The sequence below is a fragment of the Electrona antarctica genome (assembly GCF_951216825.1).
Source record: "Electrona antarctica genome assembly, chromosome: 21".
Taxonomy (NCBI): Eukaryota; Metazoa; Chordata; class Actinopteri; order Myctophiformes; family Myctophidae; genus Electrona; species Electrona antarctica.
Window position 1 is genome coordinate 27,744,049 of NC_136802.1, and position 23,943 is coordinate 27,767,991.

At 44.8% G+C, this 23,943-nt stretch overlaps 1 protein-coding gene across 1 annotated transcript in view; it reads right to left on the bottom strand.

Annotated features, from left to right (window-relative positions):
* Window positions 1-11,632: 11,632 nt before the first annotated feature.
* The window catches only part of LOC306914310 (pyruvate carboxylase, mitochondrial-like), a gene marked incomplete at its 3' end in the record, with an annotated part of 95,336 nt that continues 83,025 nt past the window's right edge, over window positions 11,633-23,943 (bottom strand). The window contains exon 10 of the mRNA XM_079491307.1: window positions 11,633-11,755. Coding sequence (XP_079347433.1) covers window positions 11,633-11,755 — 123 coding nt within the window. The remainder of the gene's footprint in view (window positions 11,756-23,943) is intronic.

The following is a 23,943-nucleotide window of genomic DNA, read 5'->3' on the forward strand; positions in this document are numbered from 1 at the left end:
ACATGACTACAGAGATCATGTGTACCGATTTGCGTGAGATTTGGATGAAATCTGTGCGACTAACATAAGCAATGTGTTTTGCAGAAATCGGCCTCACAGTGGCGCTATAACCGGCAGATGTGGAGGGATGCAGGGAAAATGTTTTTCCATGGCCTCTAGGGAGTGCGCATACATAAGTTGTATACAGATCGATGCAGTTATAGCTAAAAACAGGAATTGGCCTGTTATAGCGCCACCATGAGGCTGATTTGGAAAAAAATTAGTGGCATGTCATCCTCAGCCTAGTGGAAATGTGCGTGTATAATTTCACGGAAATTGCACACCGTGTTTGTGATTTGTGGCATTTTGTTCGAAACAGACCAATCATGTGAGCTTTGGAAGCCAATCTTAGTCAATCAGGATGGAAGATGGGAAATGGTGCAGATCCGTGTTGATCACATGACTATGGAGATAGTGTATACCGATTTGTGTGATGTATGGATAAAATGTGCACGAGTAATCTACAGAAACGTGTTTTGCCTAAATGGGCCTCATGGTGGCGCTATATCAGGCTGTTGAAGAATGTTTGGGGCAGAGGTTCGTCGTTGGCATCCAGGGAGTGTGTGTGCAAAGTTTGGCATGGATCGGGCCAACGGTGGCGGAGATTAGCTGGTAACGGACGGACGGACGGACGGACGGACAGACACACACACACACACACACACACGGACAGAGTGCAAAACATACTATCTCCCCATGCCTTTGGCCTGGTGGAGACAACAACTCCGGGGAAGAGCAGAAAAGTTAGGCTACATAGTCACCAGGTTCTAATTAGATAATCTGGCAACAATAATAGTATTAATTGCATTCAATATTAATTTAAATATTTTAATGCAATATTGTTTTATCTGATGGAAGATCAGAGCTTCTCAAGAGTTCTGGCCTGGGAATGTGGACAAGCTAAGGGAGTACTATATTCAATTCAAAAGAACATTTCAGAGGAACAAGCGTCCCAATTAGAATTTGGTTCAAAGGACTTTGCCCAGTCTTGTAGTAGTTAGTGTAGTGACGTGCAGGACACAGTAGCATATCGGAGCTGTCAGGCAGAAACCTCTCATCTCCACATTTTAACAATTGGAGTTTTCTTTGAGTGGTGCAACCACTCCAAGGAACAGCAATGTCCGTGTCCGTGTGACACCTATGTGACTCGTGTTAACCTATGTTTGTGTGTGACTCATGTGTGACTCATGAGTACCAGTAGGGGCGCTGTCGTGCCAGAAACAGAGAGAGAGAAATAGTGCTGCGCTGTTGCCTGCTAATGAGAGAGAGAGAGAGAGAGAGAGAGAGGGGGGGGGGGGGGGGGGTGTAAGGGGGGGAGTTGCACCACTCAGTTCAAACGGGTGTGATTTTTTTTTTTGTAAATTAATTTCGATCATACTACGGCGTCACACAAAAGTATCAAAAGTAGCAGACCTAGAAGCTCGAAACGCGGCGCCGAGCGACGTGCTTTAGCTTGTAGATCCGCTACTTTTGAAATTGTTTAGAATTTGAATCCGGAAAAGTAACGTTTTTTTTTTTGGGCATATGAGGTTTTCCCCCTCCCCCGACGCGAGACGAGACGACGTCGAACTTTAAATAAATGGAATTGGATCCCCTAAGTAGAGAAAATTCAAAGCGAGTCTCGCTAAAGAAATATCCTCAGTGTGTTCACAGGAACACTCCGAACGACGCCTGCGGGGTAGAACTGGGGCTAATGCCGTTCCGTGGACACATTAGGAAGCTTGCAAATTCTGTCTGCATTAACCCTTTTAGGCCTGACCTCAAAATTTTAAAGAATTCTTCTAAATCCTCCAGTTTTCTGAAATAAATATTTTCACGATTTTTCAAAAATAGCAGACCTACAAGCTCGTAGCGCGCCACTCGGTGGCGCGCTATGAGCTTGTAGATCTGCTATTTTTCAATAGCTAAATTATAACAAAAGAGGTTCCCGCCCAAAATGGGTTAAACTGCAAATGAAACAGACCACTGAGCTCGTTGAAACATCAACGTCTTCTCAATAAACACCCTTCTCCAGAATATGATCCCCTATTAGCATTGAAGAACCAAATCAAAGCACTCTGAGGGGCAAGAATGATCTAAACATACTGACCTCCATCAGAAAAACACACTACACAGATATTTGGAGAAGTTAAAAAGGACAACAGAATACGCTTACATTTTAATCAAACGCTACATATACACAGAGACAGAAATGGGCAAAATACCAGACCACTCGGCAAACCAAGTAAATGAATGCATGGGGACCATGACCTTGGAGTTGAAAACGGAAGATATATTAAAAAAAGCTCCGTACCCAGGAGACCAGAAGCTCTGCCAGCAATGTGACCTTTTAGAAATAGACAGAAATGCACTTCTTTCTTTCATGTCCCGAATATGACAAGATACGTTCCCAAACCCAACCTAAATTCACAGGTACCAGCAGCATATGCCCACATTTTAGCACATTTCCGAACAAAGCAGAGGCTATAAATAATCCTATGAGAAGATGAGAGGTCTCTGGTATACACTGTCAGCGAGACCAGGGCCGTGGCATGGATTTTTATAACAACGGAGGTCCCAGCCTCCCACAGCTCAATTAACCCAGTTAGGCCCGACATCGAAATAAAAAAAACGTTCGCTCTATACCTATTCAAAGATTTGTGCCGCATTTTTACGATTTTTCAAAAAATAGCAGACCTACAAGTTTGTAGATCTGCTATTTTTCAATAGCTAAAGTATAACAGAATGCTTGAAACACCAAAAGGGGTTCCCGCCCAAAATGGGTTAAAGACTATCCTACTATAAATGGACAGTTCCTACATAGTCAATGTCATGCTGGAACACTGAAATTACTATATAATCATATACCCACATTTAACGATATTACCTTCAGCTGTGTTTACCTGTCAACATGGCTGCCGTAAAAAGGATCCCTTATTGACTGGCTGTCTGGTAGGAATTGACGGGGGAAATGAGGAGTTTATAGCAAGTAAGTATAGCCAGAAAGATGATCTCGACTCGCACCCATACAGTAACTGCCATGGCTGCTCAAAATGCTTCCCATCACCCAGAGAGGGGCCGGACGGACGGACAGACAGACAGACAGACAGACAGACAGACGGACAGACGGACTGACAGACAGACAGACAGACAGACCGGGCAGGTGCTCGTTTGATGTATGCCTTCTTTTTTTTTTTAACAGCCCCAGAAAGTAAAACAAAAAAAGTGTTAAATTGAACAGTAAGTTCAAATTGTACCTATCATTTTATAATGGACGATTAACTTTTTTCGGGGCATGTGGGGCATGTCCTTTAGGCAAGTATAGAACATGACCTGCACCTGCAAGTGGCTCTGAGACCTTGTAAGGACAGACAGATGCATGCGAGAGCAAACGACAAGAGACAGATGAGAAGAGGACAAAGACATGATGGTGTGTGTGTGTGTGTGTGTGTGTGTGCGTATGTGCGCGTGTGTGGGTGTGTGGGTGTGCGCAGGGCTTGACGCTTAGCATTTTTCCAAGTAGCACGTGTGCTACTAAGTTGAAAAATCTAGTAGCACACACATTATTTTAGGAGCACGATGAAAAGTTAGCAAATAATGTGTTTTTGATTTACGTCATATGTAAACGAGCTGTATTGTCCAATTATGGATGGACGATATATGGCAACATCGGGGGAAATATATGTGGTGTTGCCATGTGCTCTCAGGGAGAGAGGAGAGCTAACTCTCTGAAGTGGTGGGTCTACATTCCAGTAAGGCCATAAAGGGGGGTTTTGGTGATAAGCCACCTTCCTGGAGTGTGAGGGGTCTACCAGACACCTCACAGAGGTGGGGGTGATGACTCACTGAATGGGCACATATAATGGCAGGGGAACAATGTGTAAACAAGTACCACTTTAATCCTGTCATAGGTGATCGATATGTGCTCTAGAGTCCATATTTAGATATTGGGTTACCAAACACCTTTATAATAATATCTAAGAGTCTACCGGTTAAGCTGGTCATAGAGAGTGCCAGGCTTGCATCACAAGGAGTGTGATGCAAGTTAGCTGACAGGCAAGGGCTTAGAACCGCCTATCTCAGGCGGAGAAGGGGCCACTGGGCTTTTGATTGGCCGGGGAGGAGGGACCTGCTGTATGTGGGGGAAAGCAAGCAGGGCCGCAGTTAGATTCAAAGGGGACCATCAAGGAAGCAGGAAGGCGGGAGGCCAGTGGTGAGCATATAGAAATGTGTTTAATTGATATCATGTGTTGTGTTGTGTGATGTTTAGATTATAACAATGTATGTATCTGTGCCTCTTGTTTGTCTCCGTAGATTTAAAACCATAGCTAGAACATAGGTATAACCAGGTGAACGTAGGTTGTAGACTACCAAAGGTGATATAGGTTGGTAGTGTTGAGCTAAGTCGTACCAAGATCGACAGGGGCTGAACTCCTCAAAGACAGATAGAGAGGAACAGGCTATTAGGCAAAGATCCCGAGTTCTGTATCCACCTGTGTCATGGGGAGGGAGAAACAAACCAGTGTGTATGTTGTATGTGTTTGTATTGTATAAAGAGCTAATAAACCTTATAAAAAGCATGTTGAGTTTGTAAGAGAAGCGATTATTGGAACATTTAGTTTAGCCTATGCGTGTTAATTCTTTAGTAAATCCCGTCTGCTGCTAGAGTCTGTCGGATACTCGGCTAATCTCCCGAAATCCGGACACGAGCAAATCAGCTAACCAATCACAGGCAACAGGCATTCTGATTGGCCAGTATGAGATGATTCATGATGATGTTTGATGATAAGAGTGCCTCTCACTTCACACAGGTGTGATCTTTCTTTAATAAAGTGATATGAGGCAGGGGCGGGCAATATGGCAAAATATTATATCACAATATCTTTTCAGAAATTATCACAATATTGATATTCATCTGGATTTTTTGTTTTTATATAATCTATAGCCTAATCAATTTGTTTTTATGCTGATAGACTATTAGTTTTTTTATGCAGATGGATGGATGGATAGATAATCATCAATTCATTTCATGTTGCTCATGGACAGACAGACAATCCGTTTGTATCCTGCTGTTCTATCATGCGAGTGTGATATTCAGTGCAGAGGCTACTCGATGGTGAATTAGTATTGTAACATTCTCCTTGGCTTTGACTGCTTCAGTTCAGACAAAACATTGTACATATACACCTCGGCATGGTGGAAGGAGGTGGTGGGGGGATCTTTGCCTTTTTTCCGTTGCTCGTTATGCAGGCCACTGACTAATAGTAATAAAATGATGTATCCAGCGGCAGCCAGGTGACAGGTCGGTCATTCGTATTGCGCTGCGCAGCCTGCGCACACACTTTTGTAAGCGAGGTGCTAAGCAAGGGTTGTTTTGGTTATCAATCAATCCGTCCACTCCATGTGCGTGCGCACGTGCACTCTTTCACCCATGTTTGGTAAAAGTTATATCGAGTGATGTTTGAACATTCCAAACTTTCCAAAGAAGTTTAGTATTCAACGTGTCGGGGTCCAAGCAACTCCTTCTATGCTATCATGCTATCATGCTATCATGCTATCCTGCTGCGTTCGCTCCGCTGCTGACAGGGAAGAGAACTGAGCAGCCAGCAACACAGGGAGGGGCGGGGCGGTGGGAGCAAAGGGGACAGATCTTCAAATGAACGCTGCATTGAGCCTCGACTCGTTGTTAGCTTGTAGATCTGCTCTTTTTGGCGAACGACACCGCCGTACTAAGAAATATAAATTTAGGTATAGAACCGCGACTATAGAATGTGCACTTGCCATGTCTTTATCACGATTGAATGGTCAAATTCTATAGTCGCACCGGTGCTACAAATTGAATTTTACAACTCGCACGGTGCTATTTTTAGTAGCATATGCGAGTACCTAGTCGCACTGTCGAGCCCTGTGCGTGTGTGTCATACATTAAGGGCCCGTATTTGTGTTGTTTTTTTAAATGGGTGATTAAAGAGGTGGGAGGAGAGCGAGAACGAGGGAATGATGCGCTTAAAGTAGTGCTGTGAAAAAATTACCTGCATGGCTGATGGCTCTTAGTGACAATGTGCGCGCGCCACTCGCGCACACACGCACACGCACACACAAATTCCTTATCTTTTCTCTCTCTCCCCTTTCTCTTTTATTTCCAATCTACAGTTCCTCACTATAATTTCCTCAAGTGCTGCTGCTGCCACAGGGCAAGATACAGTAAAGTTAATAGAAATGTCGGGGGTATTTCAAACATTAGCCTAGTCCTACTACATGATATCTAATCCAGACCCAACCATTCCCTGCATGGCTCAGGTTTGTCTACAGACCTCCCGCTGTGTTGTGCATATACTGCATGTCCAAACCGTTTCTCCTCCTAATTAGAAAACGAGGGGCTGCTCAGCACTGCCTTTAGAGATGCAGAAGCATTTTTATGTTGTGTTTATGCTCAAAAACCTAGCCATATCTTATTTTATTTATTCAGCCATTGCATTTGGTTTAACCCATTTTGGGCGGGAACCCCTTTTGGTGTTGGCATTATTGTTATGCTTTAGCTATTGAAAAATAGCAGACCTACAAGCTCATAGCGCGCCACCGAGTGGCGCGCTACGAGCTTGTAGGTCTGCTATTTTTGAAAAATCGAAGAATGACTGACATAGAAACATGGCTTTTTCAGAAAACTGTCAGGATGTAGAAGACATTTTTAGAATCTGATCTCAGGTCAAAATGGGTTTAAGGGAGAAAAAAAAGATGTGCAAAGGCGATGATATAAGCTCACAATGCCTTGCAATGCACTGGTCTCTCTGCACACTGGTGTGCCTCAGTAGAACATTTGAGAACCGATTGAATCATACACTCTTAAGATGAACCAGATCCCTTAAACATATCTGCTGGACTGGTAGCATATTAGCTATCATCCACCAACTTAGAGTTGGTAGTAGCGTCTAGCTGACGATGGCAGGATTTCTCCATCCATCCATCTTCAACCGCTTATCCGTAGTCGGGTCGCGGGGGCAACAGCTCCACCAGAGAGCTCCAGACTTCCCTCTCCAGAGCAACATTAGTAACTTCCCCCTGTGTGACGTCCTGGGCATGATGTTAAACTGCCCCGTTGTGGACTATAAACTACTATACTGTATGTAACTTGCATACAAGGCGGCACTGGATTCACCAGTGGAATCTATACCAAGAGCCAACGCTACCCGACGGCCCCTCCCCATTAACAGCTTACTGGGAAGATAATGGATTGCATTTTTACAGCAGAGGGAAGCAGGAAGAGAAGCAATATAGACCCGGCGGCCTTCCAGCGGTATGTCCGTCTGCTGTCGGGACTAACCCCGGAATAGCAGTGGGTGGACTTCCAGGCACATGCATGAGAACTACTACAGAGAGCGCTTTAACGGGAGGCATCCCTTGGGTAGACTTAGCAGTGGTTAGACATAAGGTTGGTGAGGGGTGCGTTAAGACGACCGGATTAACCCATTTTGACCTGAGATCAGATTCTAAAAATGTCTTCTACATCCTGACAGTTTTCTGAAAAAGCTATGTTTCTATGTCATGTCGTTCTTCGATTTTAAAAAAATAGCAGACCTACAAGCTCGTAGCGCGCCACTCGGTGACGCGCTATGAGCTTGTAGATCTGCTATTTTTCAATAGCTAAAGCATAACATAGTGCTAACACCAAAAGGGGTTCCCGCCCAAAATGGTTTAAGGTTGGTGAGGGGTAAAAAGGGGTGAGGGGTAAAACGACCGGATTAAGGTTGGTGAGGGGTGCGTTAAGGGTTGGGTGAGGGTTTGAGATAGGTTGTAGGACTAATGACTGGTCTAAACTAAGTACTGCACCCGCTTTAACACCAAGCAACAGTGCAAGACTAAGAACTTTGTTTCGTATGGTGATCCACTCGACTTGACTTATTCCTCTTTACCCCGTCGAGGGGCATAGGGCGTCCACCAGAGCTCTCCACCTCACTCTCTTCTGGGCCTGCGCTTTTGCTTCCTGCAAGCTCATTCCAATGTCCTTTAGGTCCTGGAGAGTGGAACGTCTCCAGGTGTTTCTTGGCCTACCCCGTTTCCTCTTCCCCTGTGGGTTGTAGGCCAGGGCCTGTCTTGTGGTGTTATCCGTGTCCATTCTAAGGGTGTTCCACTTTCTCCTTTTACTAGCTATACTGTCCTGTTTTGTGATCCTCCATAACTCATTTGTGGTTTTGATGGGCCACCATAGCTTGAGGATGTAACAGCAGGCATTTGTTTACAAAAACCCGGAGCTTGTTTATCAGGCCCTCGGTGGTCTTCCATGTTTCAGAGCCATAGAGCAGGCCAGTCTTCATATGGTGATCCAGCCTAGGACATATTACCCGCGGACTGGTTGTCAGAGGGTTTCGACAACTTGGGATGTCCGCCCAAGGACGAGGCAGAAAGGCTGGCAAAGTGTGCCATCTCTGCTGCCCTGCATGGCGGAGCTGCCACTGCTTGTGCCCATGGAGCTGTGCTGAGTGACACGTGTTTTATTATATCATGAGGACATATCCATGAGTTTGTGAATGTAACCTTTACTGCACCTACAATGTTTGTGTTCCTTTCCCCGTGTGTGGATATAAATAAATTGTTAAACTGTGTGTGTGTGTGTGTGTGTGCGTGCGTGCGTGCGTGCGTGCGTGCGTGCTTGCGTGCGTGCGTGCGTGCGTGCGTGCGTGCGGTGCGTGCGTGCGTGCGTGCGTGCGTGCGTGCGTTGCTTGCGTGCGTGCGTGCGTGCGTGCGTGCGTGCGTTGCTTGCGTGCGTGCGTGCGTGCGTGCGTGCGTGCGTGCGTGCAAGAGAGAGAGAGAGAGAGAGAGAGCGAGAGACTCGTATTGATGTTTAAGTACAAAGTTATGATCTCACCTCTGATGCTTACCAGTAATCCAGCATAAAAGCCTTGGTGATTTGAGTAAGAATAATAGTTCAATATATTGCCTATTTCCTATGTCGGGGCATGGCGTAAACATCTAACAGCATAAACATGTCAAAGTGCACGGATGTAATCGGGTGGGAAGGTAAATGAAATGGCTAAATCAATGATCCATCATTACTGTGTCTGCAGAGGCGGTTCAGGAAACCGTAAACTCCTGTGGGTTTATTCATTAATGATCAAACGGATATATCACAAAAAACAGAAACAGAATGGTGTGGGAGAAACTGACCAGACACATCAGAGGATGTCAAGGCAAGACATGAAATGGCCTCAAACAAAATGAGAGGATGAAGAATTTACACAGCACAAGCTCACAATGCATCGCACACCCCCACGATGCGTATTCGCACGACGCAATGTGACCTTGAAGTATGTGCTATTTTCAGCATAAGAACAAGGTCTCACGACGGAACGTAAATTATGCATAAGAAGTAGAGAGAGAAAGTGAAGCGATTGTTAATGCTCTGCACGAGCCACATGCGGTATCCTATACACACGCATTGCAGATGTGGTGTTACCACAGGACTTAGTTATGGTGTTACCACAGCACTTAGTTATGGTGTTACCACAGGACTTAGTTATGGTGTTACCACAGCACTTAGTTATGGTGTTACCACAGGACTTAGTTATGGTGTTACCACAGCACTTAGTTATGGTGTTACCACAGCACTTAGTTATGGTGTTACCACAGGACTTAGTTATGGTGTTACCACAGCACTTAGTTATGGTGTTACCACAGGACTTAGTTATGGTGTTACTACAGGACTTAGTTATGGTGTTACCACAGGACTTAGTTATGGTGTTACTACAGGACTTAGTTATGGTGTTACCACAGGACTTAGTTATGGTGTTACCACAGCACTTAGTTATGGTGTTACCACAGCACTTAGTTATGGTGTTACCACAGCACTTAGTTATGGTGTTACCACAGCACTTAGTTATGGTGTTACCACAGCACTTAGTTATGGTGTTACCACAGCACTTAGTTATGGAGCACCAACCCACTCAGATGTTGTGTTACCACAGCACTTAGTTATGGAGTACCAACCCACTCAGATGTTGTGTTACCACAGCACTTAGTTATGGAGTACCAACCCACTCAAAAAAAAGTGAACGTTCGTTCAAAAATGTGGCGTGCGTGCGTGTCATACATTAAAGGCATATTCAGTGATTTCGCTTCATTCAAATATCACTTATTTTTTCTTTTTATTTGGATAATCCTCCCTACTATAGAGTGTGCTGACCATAATATGGTCAGCACACTCTATAGTAGGGAACTCCTTATAATATTATTATAAGGAGTTCCTCCCTGTCCCCAGTGAGCCTCTGGGGTCAAAAAACTCTAGTTTCAGTTTTGGTGGCGGGTGGCAAAGCCTTCATCCAATCAGGATGAGAGGGGCCTTCCTCCAATCATGTGTGGGGGCGGTCCTTGGTGCACATGCTGTTGCACTTCCCCCCACTGTAGAGCGTGTGCATGTGCACAGTTTGTTACCGGGCGGAATGGGTGGTTTTCCAAATCACCCAAATCACTGAATGCTCCTTTAAGGGCCCGTATTAGTGTTGTTTTTGACAGCAAAATTTAGATTTTAGTTTAGTCAGTCTTTTGAATAAAACTTAATTCAGTTTTAGTCACATTTTTGGTAATCTGAAATGTTTAAGTGTTATCCTAGTTTTAGTCGAGTCGAGTGTCATTCCGAAAATAGCCGATCTACAAGCTCACGATGTGTCGTGCTGTGACGCGTTGTGAGCTTGTAGATAGGCTATTTTCAGCATGCAACCAAGCATAACATGTCTACTTTGTATTTGTTTGCCAGTGAAAAACATTTTTGTCATAGTTTTAGTCGACAAAATCAACACTAGCCCATATCGAATCACGACGAGTATAGAAGACAACACGCACACCACTTACTGTGAATCTTTTGTGGTGCCGGGAATCAAATCCCCCCCAAAGATCCAATTCCAAAGAAAAAAAGTAAATTCCTGCACTATACAAATCTCACCTCTAGTGTTGATTTATTAAAAGAGGTCGACGGCTCGGTCACAAGGACCTTCTTCAAGCCACCGGATCATCAGATGTGGTGTATCAGGTCACACATCTTGAACTCTTGTATCAGTACTGTGAAATGGCTGTGTCTGTGCGTGTGTGTGTGTGTGTGTGTGTGTGTGTGTGTGTGTGTGTGTGTGTGTGTGTGTGTGTGTGTGTGTGTGTGTGTGTGTGCATGCGCGTGTGTGTGTGCGTTCATAGTGTAACAAATCTCATGGGTCATCGGCAGAGTGGAACGGCATTTATATCTTTCATCACCTCTCATTCATTTCTCTCTGTATGTCTCTGTTCCTCTCTCTCTCTCTCTCTCTCTCTGTGTTCCACCATCTCCTCTCTCTCCTGCTTCTATCAGTTCCACTTTATCTATCCCACCATCACTCTCTCTCTCTCTCTCTCTCCCCCCCCCCCCCTCCTCAACCCCAGTCTCTTCATCCTTCACCACCACATCTTCAAGGTGGGAACCGTCCGTCCTCGAAACAACAAGACACCATGTCCATGGACAGATGACAACCAGGACCTCTCACCTCACACGCACACGCACACGCACACACACACACACACACACACACACACACACACACACACACACACACACACACACACACACACACACACACACACAATGAACTGGGGTCACTTACTCTGTGACTTCTTCAGTGACCGTGTGTTCCACCTGGAGTCGGGAGTTGACCTCGATGAAGAAGTGTTTCCCGTGCTTGTCCACCAGGAACTCCACGGTGCCGGCGTTCTCATAGCCCACCTGTTGTGAGGTGAAAACAACATGGTCAACACACAGGCTTAACCTATTTAGAGGTTTAGAGGGGTCAGGACCCCCAAAAATATATGAAATTGGCCGCCGACCCCCCCCCATCTGAAAATATGTTGTTTCAGGGAATTAAGTGAAATCACTGAATATACGTTTAACTCATTGGGCACCGAAATCGCCATTTGACGTCCGTTTTCCAAAGGCCCCGGGGGGCGCCGAGATTGATTACAGTGATCAATTGTGTCCTGTATGCGCTCATAACACTCCGGTTCCGGTTCCACTAATAAATCATAAAGGGAAGTATTATGAAAACTACTCATGGATATTTAAAAAGAAAATAAAGAATCATGTGGCCCGGTGCATTTATATAGAAAAACATGAATGAATATTAACCCATTTAGACCCGACTTCGAAATTTTGAAAATGTCTTCTAAATCCTGACAGTTTTCTGAAATACCCATGTTTCTATATCAGTGGTGCTCAATATTTCATGGCAAGGACCCCCAGAAACTATATGTAATTGGCCACCGACCCCCATCTGAAAATATGTTGCTCCAGGAACCCCCTAACCTGACTCCGCCAGATGGGGCAGCAGAGAGTACACTGGGTTCCCCCCTCCTGCTCCCATCTGGGAACTCTCAGGCAAAGATTTATTATTCAAAGATTTGCGCCACATTTTCACAATTTAAAAAAAAATAGCAGACCTACAAGCTAATAGCGTGACGCTATGAGCTTGTAGATCTGCTAATTTTCAATAGTTAAATCATAACATAATGCGTAAAACACCAAAAGGGGTTCCCGCCCAAAATGGACTAATGAAAAGACATAGATAGACAAAGCGAGAGCCGTTTCCCCGCTCCCTCTCAGAGAGAGAGAGGGCTGTCTGATCAGATGCAACGTTGAATCCGTCCGACTCGAGCGGTGATGGATGAGGTGTAGGTGTAGGAGGTGTTATGAGAAGAAAGAAGAAATAAACACGTTGAGCAGGTTTTCCCACAGAAAACCCATCATCGTAAATGTGTCGCAATGCACCACAACTTATCATTAAGCATCCACACTCCTTAATGTGTGATCGTCAGGGCTTGGGAGACATTTCCATATGATAAAACAAGAGATAGTCCCCTTCCTAGATTTCCTGCCTCCATCCCCCCCAATCCCCAAGACGCAATTTCATAGTAAGTTCCTGCTTTAACCCATTTTGGGCGGGAACGCGTTTTGGCATTATGTGGTGCTTTAGCTATTGAAAAATAGCAGATCTACAAGCTCATAGCGCGCCACCGAGTGGCGCGCTACGAGCTTGTAGGTCTGCTATTTGTTTTAAATCGAAGAACGACTGACAGAAACATAGCTTTTTCAGAAAAGTGTCATTTTCAAACAGACATTTTTAAAATCCGTTCTCAGGTCAAAATGGGTTAATTTATACTGAACGAAGTCAGGACACGAGGCCCTTTTAGCATGGGACGTGGCAAAACACAATGTATAGGTATTACATGTATTTCCCATGGTGTGAGAGCAGTGCAGCCATACACAGCATGACGACAGCCGTCAGCGCCGAGGCAATCACAGATCTATTCAGAGGGCTGTGTTTTCTTGATTGAAGCCTTTATCGAGTTGAATGAAAAGCTCATCCAAGAGTTTTTTGTCCGCAGGCGAGACACTTTAACCCATTCAGACCCGAGCACGATTCTACAAATGCCTTCTAAATCCTGACAGTTTTCTTGAAAACACCATGTTTCTATGTCAGTCGTGCTCAAACATTTTCATGTCAAGGACCCCCACAATTATATGAAATTGGCCGCCGACGCCCCCTCCATCTGAAAATATGTTGTTCCAGGGACCCCCCCCCCCCCCCCCCCCCCCCCCCAAGGAGCAAAGATTTGAGTTAAAAACATTCACTCTGAAAGAACATATATTCAAAGATTTGCGCCACATGTTCACGATTAAAAATAAATAGAAGACCTACAAGCTCGTAGCGCGGCACTCGGTGCCGCTCCACAAGCTTGTAGATCTGCAATTTTTCAATAGCTAAAGTGTAACATAATGCTTAAAAACACCAAAAGGGGTTCCCGCCCAGAATGGATTAAGAAGAATATAATCAGTTAATTTCCACTTTTATTACGAAGTCTAGTCTCCGAGAGTCTGAGAGAATGATTTTTTTTAGCTCTACTTTAACTGTGGAGCAGCCTGACAACCTACAGGCCTGCTTTGACTGTGGGAGGAGCAGCCTGACAACCTACAGGCCTGCTTTGATTGTGGGAGCAGCCTGACAACCTACAGGCCTGCTTTAACTGTGGGAGGAGCCTGACAACCTACAGGCCTGCTTTGACTGTAGGAGCAGCCTGACAACCTACAGGCCTGCTTTGACTGTGGAAGCAGCAGCCTGACAACCTACAGGCCTGCTTCGACTGTGGGAGCAGCAGCCTGACAACCTACAGGCCTGCTTTGACTGTGGAAGCAGCAGCCTGACAACCTACAGGCCTGCTTTGACTGTGGAAGCAGCCTGACAACCTACAGGCCTGTTTTAACTGTGGGAGCAGCAGCCTGACAACCTACAGGCCTGTTTTAACTGTGGGAGCAGCAGCCTGACAACCTACAGGCCTGCTTTGACTGTGGGAGCAGCCTGACATTAAACCGTAAAGCCACATAAACTTAACACAGACAAACAGAAAAGAAATGAGCCCTAAGCTGATGACGACGAGCACTATTAATTAATTTTGCTAGCCTTGGTATTGAAACATAAGGTTTGTAATGAAAAGAATAGCTTTAAAAAGGGTATGAAACTGCACGCACATTGCACTCAAGAGGCATATACCTATATGCAAACGCACACGTACCGGATGATACATCTAGACCTTTGCGACAAAGTGATATGTACACGGAGGGTTGAATGTTACCTGTAGGCTATATGGTAGCGGAATTACACTCAAAGGAATCATTAGGCAAAGAACATTATGTGTGTGATGACCGAGTTAGCCCTGGGCTAGGCCTGGAATCTGTGTGTGTGTGTGCGTGCGTGCGTGCGTGCGTGCGTGCGTGCGTGCATGCGTGCGTGCGCTGCAAGCTATGGTTTTCAGTTCAGTGATTTAGCACCTGCTCTCGGCTCATCATCTGGTCATTTTGCCTAGAAATAGTACAATTAGATTTGTCTCTCTCTCATCACAACCACACACACAATAGCAGGGATACGATGCCATCGTGCACGCTCAAGAAGATCGCCCGTCGTGCGTGTGTGTGTTAATGTCCACTGTAACTGCTGTGTAATGACGATATACAGTATATGTGAACACACACTAACACAAAGAGGTGACAGTCGGGCTCTGCAGGGAGAAATTAGACCCACTTATAGCATCTACTCTGAGGAGACCCATTACCATCAAACGTACAGTAAACACCCATGCAAGCATACAGTGCATGCATACATACTGTACAAAGTGCACACACACACAAACGTGCACACGCGCTCACACACACACAAAAGAAACAACCACAAATCCACATAGGGGACATTAAACTGAATCTGTACTGAAACACACAAGCAAGCATACATACTGTGCACACACACACACACACACACACACACACACACACACACACACACACACACACACACACACACACACACACACACACACACACACACACACACACACACACACACACACACACACACACACACACACACACACACACACACACACACACACACACACACACACACACACACACACACACACACACACACACACACACACACACACACACACACACAGGGGACATTAAACTGAATCTATTCTGTACTGAAACTGACCTCCGTAAATAAATGCATTGCTTACAGCAAGCGTCACACTGAAGCATCAGATGTAGCAGATCCATTCGTAACACGTCTCAAAATGGAAGATCGACGAGGAAAGCTCACAAAAGCGTCTCAAACATTGTGACATACCGAGAAATGGGATGCTAGGGATAATGTGGTCGATAAGGAAGGAGCACTGCAAATGCATGCAATTTATTATAATGTGCTCGATAAGGAAGGTGCACTGCAAATGCATGCACATTATTGAAGACACGTACTGTACTAACATGCAGTACATGGATAGAAATATTCACATATAGATATAAGACTCATGGAAATTCATTTATTCATACCAATTGCTGTCCATATCTTAAAAATACTTCACAGTCAAAGACGGGTGAAATTAATTTGCCAGCACCTCAGCCTTGCAGTTCAATATTAACCCATTTTGACCTGAGATCAGATTCTATGTTTCTATGTCAGTCGTTCTTCGATTTTTCAAAAATAGCAGACCTACAAGCTCATAGGGCGCGCTATGAGCTTGTAGATCTGCTATTTTTCAATAGCTAAAGCATAACATAATGCTAACACCAAAAGGGGTTCCCGCCCAAAATGGGTTAAACGGAATGCATTATTAACTGAATGTAACTAAAACATATTCAGAGTAGAGCTTTGAGGTGTTTTCTCGGGGTGCACAAATAGTGAAGGTGACAGGGGTCGGGAAAGCTGCCTGACAAGGCAGAGATGTGAAATGACCAGACTATGGAATCGCCTCATCCAACTGCCAGAAGACTTAAGACTTAGGAAAACGATATTTAATTGGAATAGTAGATGTAACCATCCATGGGAATAGAGAGGTCTCCTCAATGTTCTCACTTTCTGATCTAAATGTATATTTTATGAATAACCTTCATTGTAATATTAACCCATTTAGGCCTGACATCGAAATTTAAAAAATGTCTTCGAAATCATGACAGTTTTCTGAAAAACCTATGTTTCTGTATCAGTGCTCAATATTTCATGTCAAGGACCCCAAAGATTATATGTATTTGGCCACCGACCCCCATCTGAAAATATGTTGTTCCACGAACCCCTCAGACGCAAAGATTTGAGTTAAAAACGTTCGCTCTGAAAGAATATATATTCAAAGATTTGCACCACATTTTCTCGATTTTTGAAAAAATAGCAGACCTACAAGCTAGCGAGCAAAAGGGGTTCCCGCCCGAAATGGGTTAATACGGTCTAACAGAAATTGTGATTGTTATCAGGAGAAATGGATGGTGGACATTTTTGAAAAAAGCATCTTATGATGCAATACACTATAATACAAAAAAAACTATCTATCTATTAACAATCACTATTTAAAAAACGACATAAATTTACAAAACCTCTTCAAATGATTTACTAAAACCTGACATCACATTTTCTCTCTGTGCAACTGTGTATTTGCCAGAGAACACACCTGAAATCAATTTATAATATGCAGCCGTGCTCTCCCAGCCCTTCATATAATGATTAAAGGTGAGTGGACATTCAAACTTCAAAATAGCCCTCTGTGCGTGTGTGTGCGTGCATGTGTGCGTGCGTCTGTGTGTGTGTCCTTTACAAGCTGTGCAGAGCTCCTATTACCCAGCTGTTGAGATGACTAATATGAAAGCCATGACCTTACCAATAGCAGTGGGTAACACACACACACACACACTCACACACACCACAAGTGAAAAATCTGGCTCCATGCAGGGAAGGTTAAAAGAAAAGGGCTCAAGCTGAGATCGCTGTGTGTGTGTGTGTGTGTGTGTGTGTGTGTGTGTGTGTGTGTGTGTGTGTGTGTGTGTGTGTGTGTGTGTGTGTGTGTGTGTGCGTGCGTGTTTGCGTGGTCGTATAATGCCTCCAGAACCTGCTGTGGCGATGATGATGAATACATTTAGCTGGCATTCAAGGCCTCACTGATAAACTACAACGCAATTACCAAACACAAGGTCTGCACTAGCCTGGTTTCAAGCCCAGAGACCCCGCGCACTCCACTGAGTGAGCTTCAGGAAGCTCAGAGTCTGGTAATCAGGCTAGGTCTGCACAGTACGAACACACACACACACACACAAGGAATGTGTCTGTCACTCAACACACACGTGTACTGTGTGTGTGCGCACACGAGTCCATATCGCTCAATAGCCCTGCTAACACACGGTTACAGATTGAAATTGCAGTAGAACAGGTTGAGGAGCCACTGTAGTGTTAATACAGCCAATCAATGAGTCATACTGGCATTGGAAAAGGTCGTCGGGAGGATGATGCACACATACGTGCACACACAAAAAAGAACTGCCATGAAGGACATCACCATCAGACAGCTATGCATGCACGCACGCGCACACATGCGCAATGGATAATTTGCAACAGCATGTTGTGCATGTACTCTATGCACACACACACACCTTCATTCCATTTAGTGTAAATGTATTTTTTTGCCTTGAAACCCCCTGTTACAGTTGGCCAAACATGGACTGTGAGCACTTTCAAACACCACTAACTTCATAGTGATGGAGTCACAATGCCAGAGAGGTTGAGTCTCACATACAGCCTACTGTACTTACAGGCCATCGATATTGTCCTTTTCTTTTTGCTGAGGTTTGCGTGATCTGCGCAAAAGGACAGTTAACCCATTTTGGGCGGGAACCCCTTTTGGTGTTTTAAACATTGTTATAATTTAGCTATTGAAAAATAGCAGATCTACAAGCTCATAGCGCGCCACCGAGTGGCGCGCTACGAGCTTGTAGATCTGCTATTTTTGAAAAATCGTGAAAATATTTATTTCAGAAAACTGGAGGATTTAGAAGGACTTTTTAAAATTTTGAGGTCAGGCCTAAATGGGTCAAATAATAAGGGACAATATCGGTGGCACCCAACTGTAGTTATAGTGCCAATGTACAATCTATAAACACGTGGCAGCACAATGCGTTGTGAGCTTGTAGATCGGCTATTTGTGGTGCACAGCCATATAGAACTGTTCTTTGGATCGTGTGCATTTATGGGTGCAATGATTCATTTGTCTTTTAGCCTCGAATTCATTTGTCCACTGATCCATCCCACCATCCACTGCCAGCTAAATGCACATCGCTCCACCACCGTTCTTTCCAATTTCACGTTCTGCTACCTTGTCTGTTAACCCATTCAGGCCTGACGTCGAAATTTTAAAAAAATCTTCTAAATTCTGACAGTTTTCTGACATGTTTCTGTATTAGTGGTGCTCAATTTTTCAAAAATAGCAGACCTACAAGCTCGTAGCGCGCCACTCGGTGGCGCGCTATGAGCTTGTAGATCTGCTATTTTTCAATAGCTAAATTATAGCATAATGTTTAAAACACAAAAAGGGGTTCCCGCCCAAAATGGGTTAACCACTTAAACCCTATATACTGTATACTTTGTTGACTGGGGGCCCCCCAAGGGGTATGTCCTTGGCCCCCCCTCAATTTCTCCCGCTTGTCAGGGTGGGGGGCGCCCCAATATGTGCCGTATCTCATCACCATCACCATCATCGCCTGTTCCCTCTGTTTTCTTCACTGGCTTGGTCCAAAAAGCATGCTAATAAAGCACCTCGATTTCTTTCTCATTGCCATCTCCAATAGTTTGGTTTCTTTCCCTATATCCACTTTTACAGGCCTACGTTTTTGATTCGTTTTTTTTTATTGGGTCTGTTTAATGCTTGCTGTATTGTATTTTTACAATATTGTGCTGTGTTCCCTGTTTTTAACTTGTTTTGATTGCGTATAGTATACTGTGTCCATTGTTCAGCACCTTGTAACATTGCTTCGAAAGGTGCTTTATAAAAAAGCACCTTTCACTTCTCTCTTTCAAACCATCTCTCTTTCTTTCTGATCCGATCTCTCCTGCTTGTCAGTTTCCCCATATTTCTCGCTCTGTCTCACTCCCTCCCTCCCTCCCTCCCTCTCTCTCTCGATCTGTGCCCGACTGTATCCATCTTATCATTCCGTCTAGGCTGCTTTGTCCCTCCACCAATCAATCCCTGCCCTCTCTTGCAGTCACCGGTGACCTCCAAACAGTCACAGAGCAGTGCATGCTGGGAAATATAATGGGCAATGCGGTATACTGTACATGTGGCACGGCAGTGTGTGTGTGTGTGTGTGTGTGTGTGTGTGTGTGTGTGTGTGTGTGTGTGTGTGTGTGTGTGTGTGTGTAAAAGACAGAGGTACCAAATCAATCACATGATCGATGTAATTGATCTGTTAAATGCCGATGTCAAATCAACTCTGTGTGTGTGTGTGTGTGTGTGTGTGTGTGTGTGTGTGTGTGTGTGTGTGTGTGTGTGTGTGTGTGTGTGTGTGTGCGTGGCAGTGCATGCGGTCGATTGAGGGGGCCGACGTCCAGAAGTGCCGGACGCAGTTTCAATGATGGCTTCCGTGGGAGAATCTAATTGTTTCAAACACATAATCAATGTCATAGTTGAGCAGAACGCACTTTGTCTGCTTTCATGACACTTATGAGGACAAGTCATTGATTAACCCATTCTGAACGGGAACCCCTTTTGGTGTTTCAAGCATTATGTTATATACTTTAGAAAAATAGCAGATCTACAAGCTCTGTAGGTCTGCTATTTTTGAAATATCTTAAAAATGTGGCGCAAATCTTTGAATATATATTCTTTCAGAGTGAACATTTTCAACTCAAATCTTTGCTTCTGTGGGGGTCCCTGGAACTACATATTTTGAGATGGGGGTCAGTGGCAAAATACAGATAATTCTGGAGGTCCTTGACATGAAAAAGGTTGAGCACCACTGACATAGAAACATGGGTTTTTCAGAAAACTGTTAAAATTCAGAAGCCTTTTTTTTTAAATCGACCTCAGTTCAAAATGTGTTAAATGTGAGATTGGTGCTTCTACCCTCGTCACTCCTCAGTAGCTGAACGAACCCAAGGTTCATTCACTCGCAAATGAATTCATGAAGGAAATGAACGTTCCTTTGTTAGCACTGGCTCATTAAGAAGCCTCACAGACAACGCAAGGTCGTAGGTTGGAATTGACTGCTGATCAGAAGCCCTATGACCTTTTGAACTTCAGGCGAGTGTTAACACATTCCCCCGCCCTCGACTGCATTCTGCGTCAATCCCAATTCTGTTGTGAGCTTGTAGATCGGCTATTTTCACCAAGCAAACCAAGTATACAGTCACTTATACTGGATCTCTTGTCCACTATAGTCCCTTCCTAACATTTTAAGACTAGTTTTTATTTGTTGACGAAATCGACAGTATGTTTAAGTCTTAGTTTCAGTCATCCTAGGTTAGTTTTCATTTAGTTTGTCGTCAGTTGAAAAAAGGTAGTCGACGAACATTTTTCGTCTTAGTTTTAGTCGACGGAAATAACACTGCAACACACACCCCGTTAGTCTACATCCGGTTCTGTCTTTCTGCGTTTCCAGTGGATCCTTCAAAAATATTTTTTGAATTACTGCGAATTAATGAATAAATTAATGCAGCAGGGAAATGTGTTAAGGCTCATTCCATATTACATGTTGAGAGTCCAGGGTTATGTGTGTCATGGCCAGGGGGCTGAAGAATTACACGTTAAAATAATATAGTTAGCCATTTTTATACCAGACAAAGAAAGACCCAAACTATAAGTCTCTGCCTTCTTTTTTCCTCCCAATCCATCCATCCATCCATCCTCATCTCTCCACTGTTCTCACTGACCATCTCTCTCTGTGGGATTCAGTTAAGCTGGTGTCCAGATTTGCAGTAATCTCATCCAATTCTCTCACCCAGATTCACCTCACAATTCATCGCACACACACACACACACACACACACACACACACACACACACACACACACACACACACACACACACACACACACACACACACACACACACACACACACACACACACACACACACACACACACACACACACACACACACACACACGCACACGCACGTGCACGCGCACGCGCACACTCACACTTTAGTGGTACGGCCTCTAATCTCTGTGTTGCAAGGACTCACAAAAGCTATAGTAGGCCTACACTCACATCTGTACCCAAATCTGAACGGGGAACGTTCACAAATTCATGCAGTCAGACACGTGGATATAAAGGAAAGCACACGTGGTCTATGCGCACTACGACTACGCACGCAACGTGCATCTTTACACGTTGACCTATATGTCATAATTGATGTGCGCATTCACCACATATGCACAGACAAACCCAATAATGCATGAAAACGTTTACAGTGGGGCGCATGTGGTGCAAAAGAAATACTGTACACGCCAATAGGGCAAACATAACGCATGGAACGCACCTTCCACACACACGCACGCTTGTGCACACACACACACACACACACACACACACCCACACACACACACACAAACACAAATTCTCGAGGCACTGAAAACCCACTCTTAACCCATTTTGGGCGGGAACCCCATTTGGTGTTATACTTTAGCTATTGAAAAATAGCAGATCTACAAGCTCATAGCGCGGCACCGAGTGCCGCACTACGAGCTTGTAGGTCTGCTATTTTTCAAAAATCGCAAAATTGTGGCGCAAATCTTTCAATATAGATTGAATATAGACCTGACAGTAACAACATATTAACAACATATTTTCAGATGGGTGTCCGCCGCGGAAACAATTCCGGGGGTTCTTGACATGGAAAAGGTTGAGCACCACTAACAAAGGGTTTTTCAGACAACTTTTAGGATTTAGAAGACTTTTTTTTTTTTTTTAAATCGTCCTCAGATCTAAATGGGTTAATGAGAACGCAGTCAACGCACCCCCCCACCCCCCACCCCCCCCCCACACACACACACACCCACACACACACACACACGTTATGCACCCACACGCTCATATACAGCCTTCTGTAATAGAAAGCAGCTTGACTGGAATCCCTTCACCCATTTTATCTATTCATTTATGCATCCGTTCATTTCCTCTCTCCTCTAAAGGATTAGAGTCTATTACTTTTCCTCGTCCCCCCCCCCCCCCCCCCCCCCCCCCCTCCCTCCCTATCTCTCCTCCATTCCCAACAATCTGTAGCCGAGGGCCCAGAATGACACATTACTGCTGAGTCTTCACTTAAAAGTTACAATTTACAAAATACCTGTACCTAGGATTCTGCCCCCCTTGCATGTGTAACCCGACCTGACCATTATTAGGGTGAAAACGTGGGGCCCTGTGGTCGACCTCCAGCTCTTACACCCCATTAAGACCTGGAATTACTGTAGCTTTTAACCAGATTAACCATTATTTTTAAACTTTAGCTATTGAAAAATTGCACATCTACAAGCTCAGAGTGATGCGCGAAGAGCTTGTAGATCTGCTATTTGTTTGTTTTTTTATCTTGAAAACGTGTGCAAATCTTGGAATATATATTCACATGCCAGAATTGTACCTCCCGGCTAGTAGTTCCGGAGTGGTTCCAACGGATTGTGCGACCCTGTCTTTCCCTAGTGGGTCTGATCGAGGGTAGCCACTGGGACGTAAGTCGGGACTTGATCACCCCGGCTGGGTCACCCGAGTGAGGGGTATGATGTCCGCAAGACCCGAAACCCTGATGACCTTGGGATACATCACTGAGGATACGTCCCAGGTGAAACCCTGATGACCATGGGATACATCACTGAGGATACGTCCCAGGTGAAACCCTGATGACCTTGGGATACATCACTGAGGATACGTCCCAGGTGCATCCATGCGATGTATTTTCGTTCTGAGGTATTCTATTCATAGTGACTCATAGGAATAGACTATGTGACAACCAGGTATAGTCTGGTGACCACCGGAGAGACGGGTGACAGCCGGAATGTAGACGGCACCCCGGGAGCAGTATGGGTTAGCGCCCCAGCCTGCATCCTCCATGAGGAGGAAGCCCAAAAACCTTCGATTAGGCCTTTAGGAGGGCCATTCGAGCCGCAAGTGGAGCCTACCGTTGCCCAGCGGTGGCGCCTGCAGAACCATTGCGGCTCAAGAATCCACCACTCCTGAATGAAGTGTCTGGTGCTGGGAGTCTGGTGCAACGCACAGGTCCTCGCGGTACTCCTGGTGAGAGCAGGAGTGGACCTGGTGAGACGTAGGAGGGGCCCGGACAGGAGGCAACCCACAGAGCCTAGTCCCTCCACATGCCAGAATTGTACCTCTCAGTCCCGGCATAGTTGCGAACGCAGTGAGCATTTACTATGAGACCCAGCAGATCATGTCTGTGTGTGTCACGCTGTAACACCACCCGCCCACCACCAGAGGGCACAGCTGTATCACACACAAAAACACACACACACATGCACGCACACACACACACACAAAACTTAAGTTAAAAAAAACTTAACTTAAAAAAAAAACTTAAAAAGGAAAAACTCGCACGCACACACAC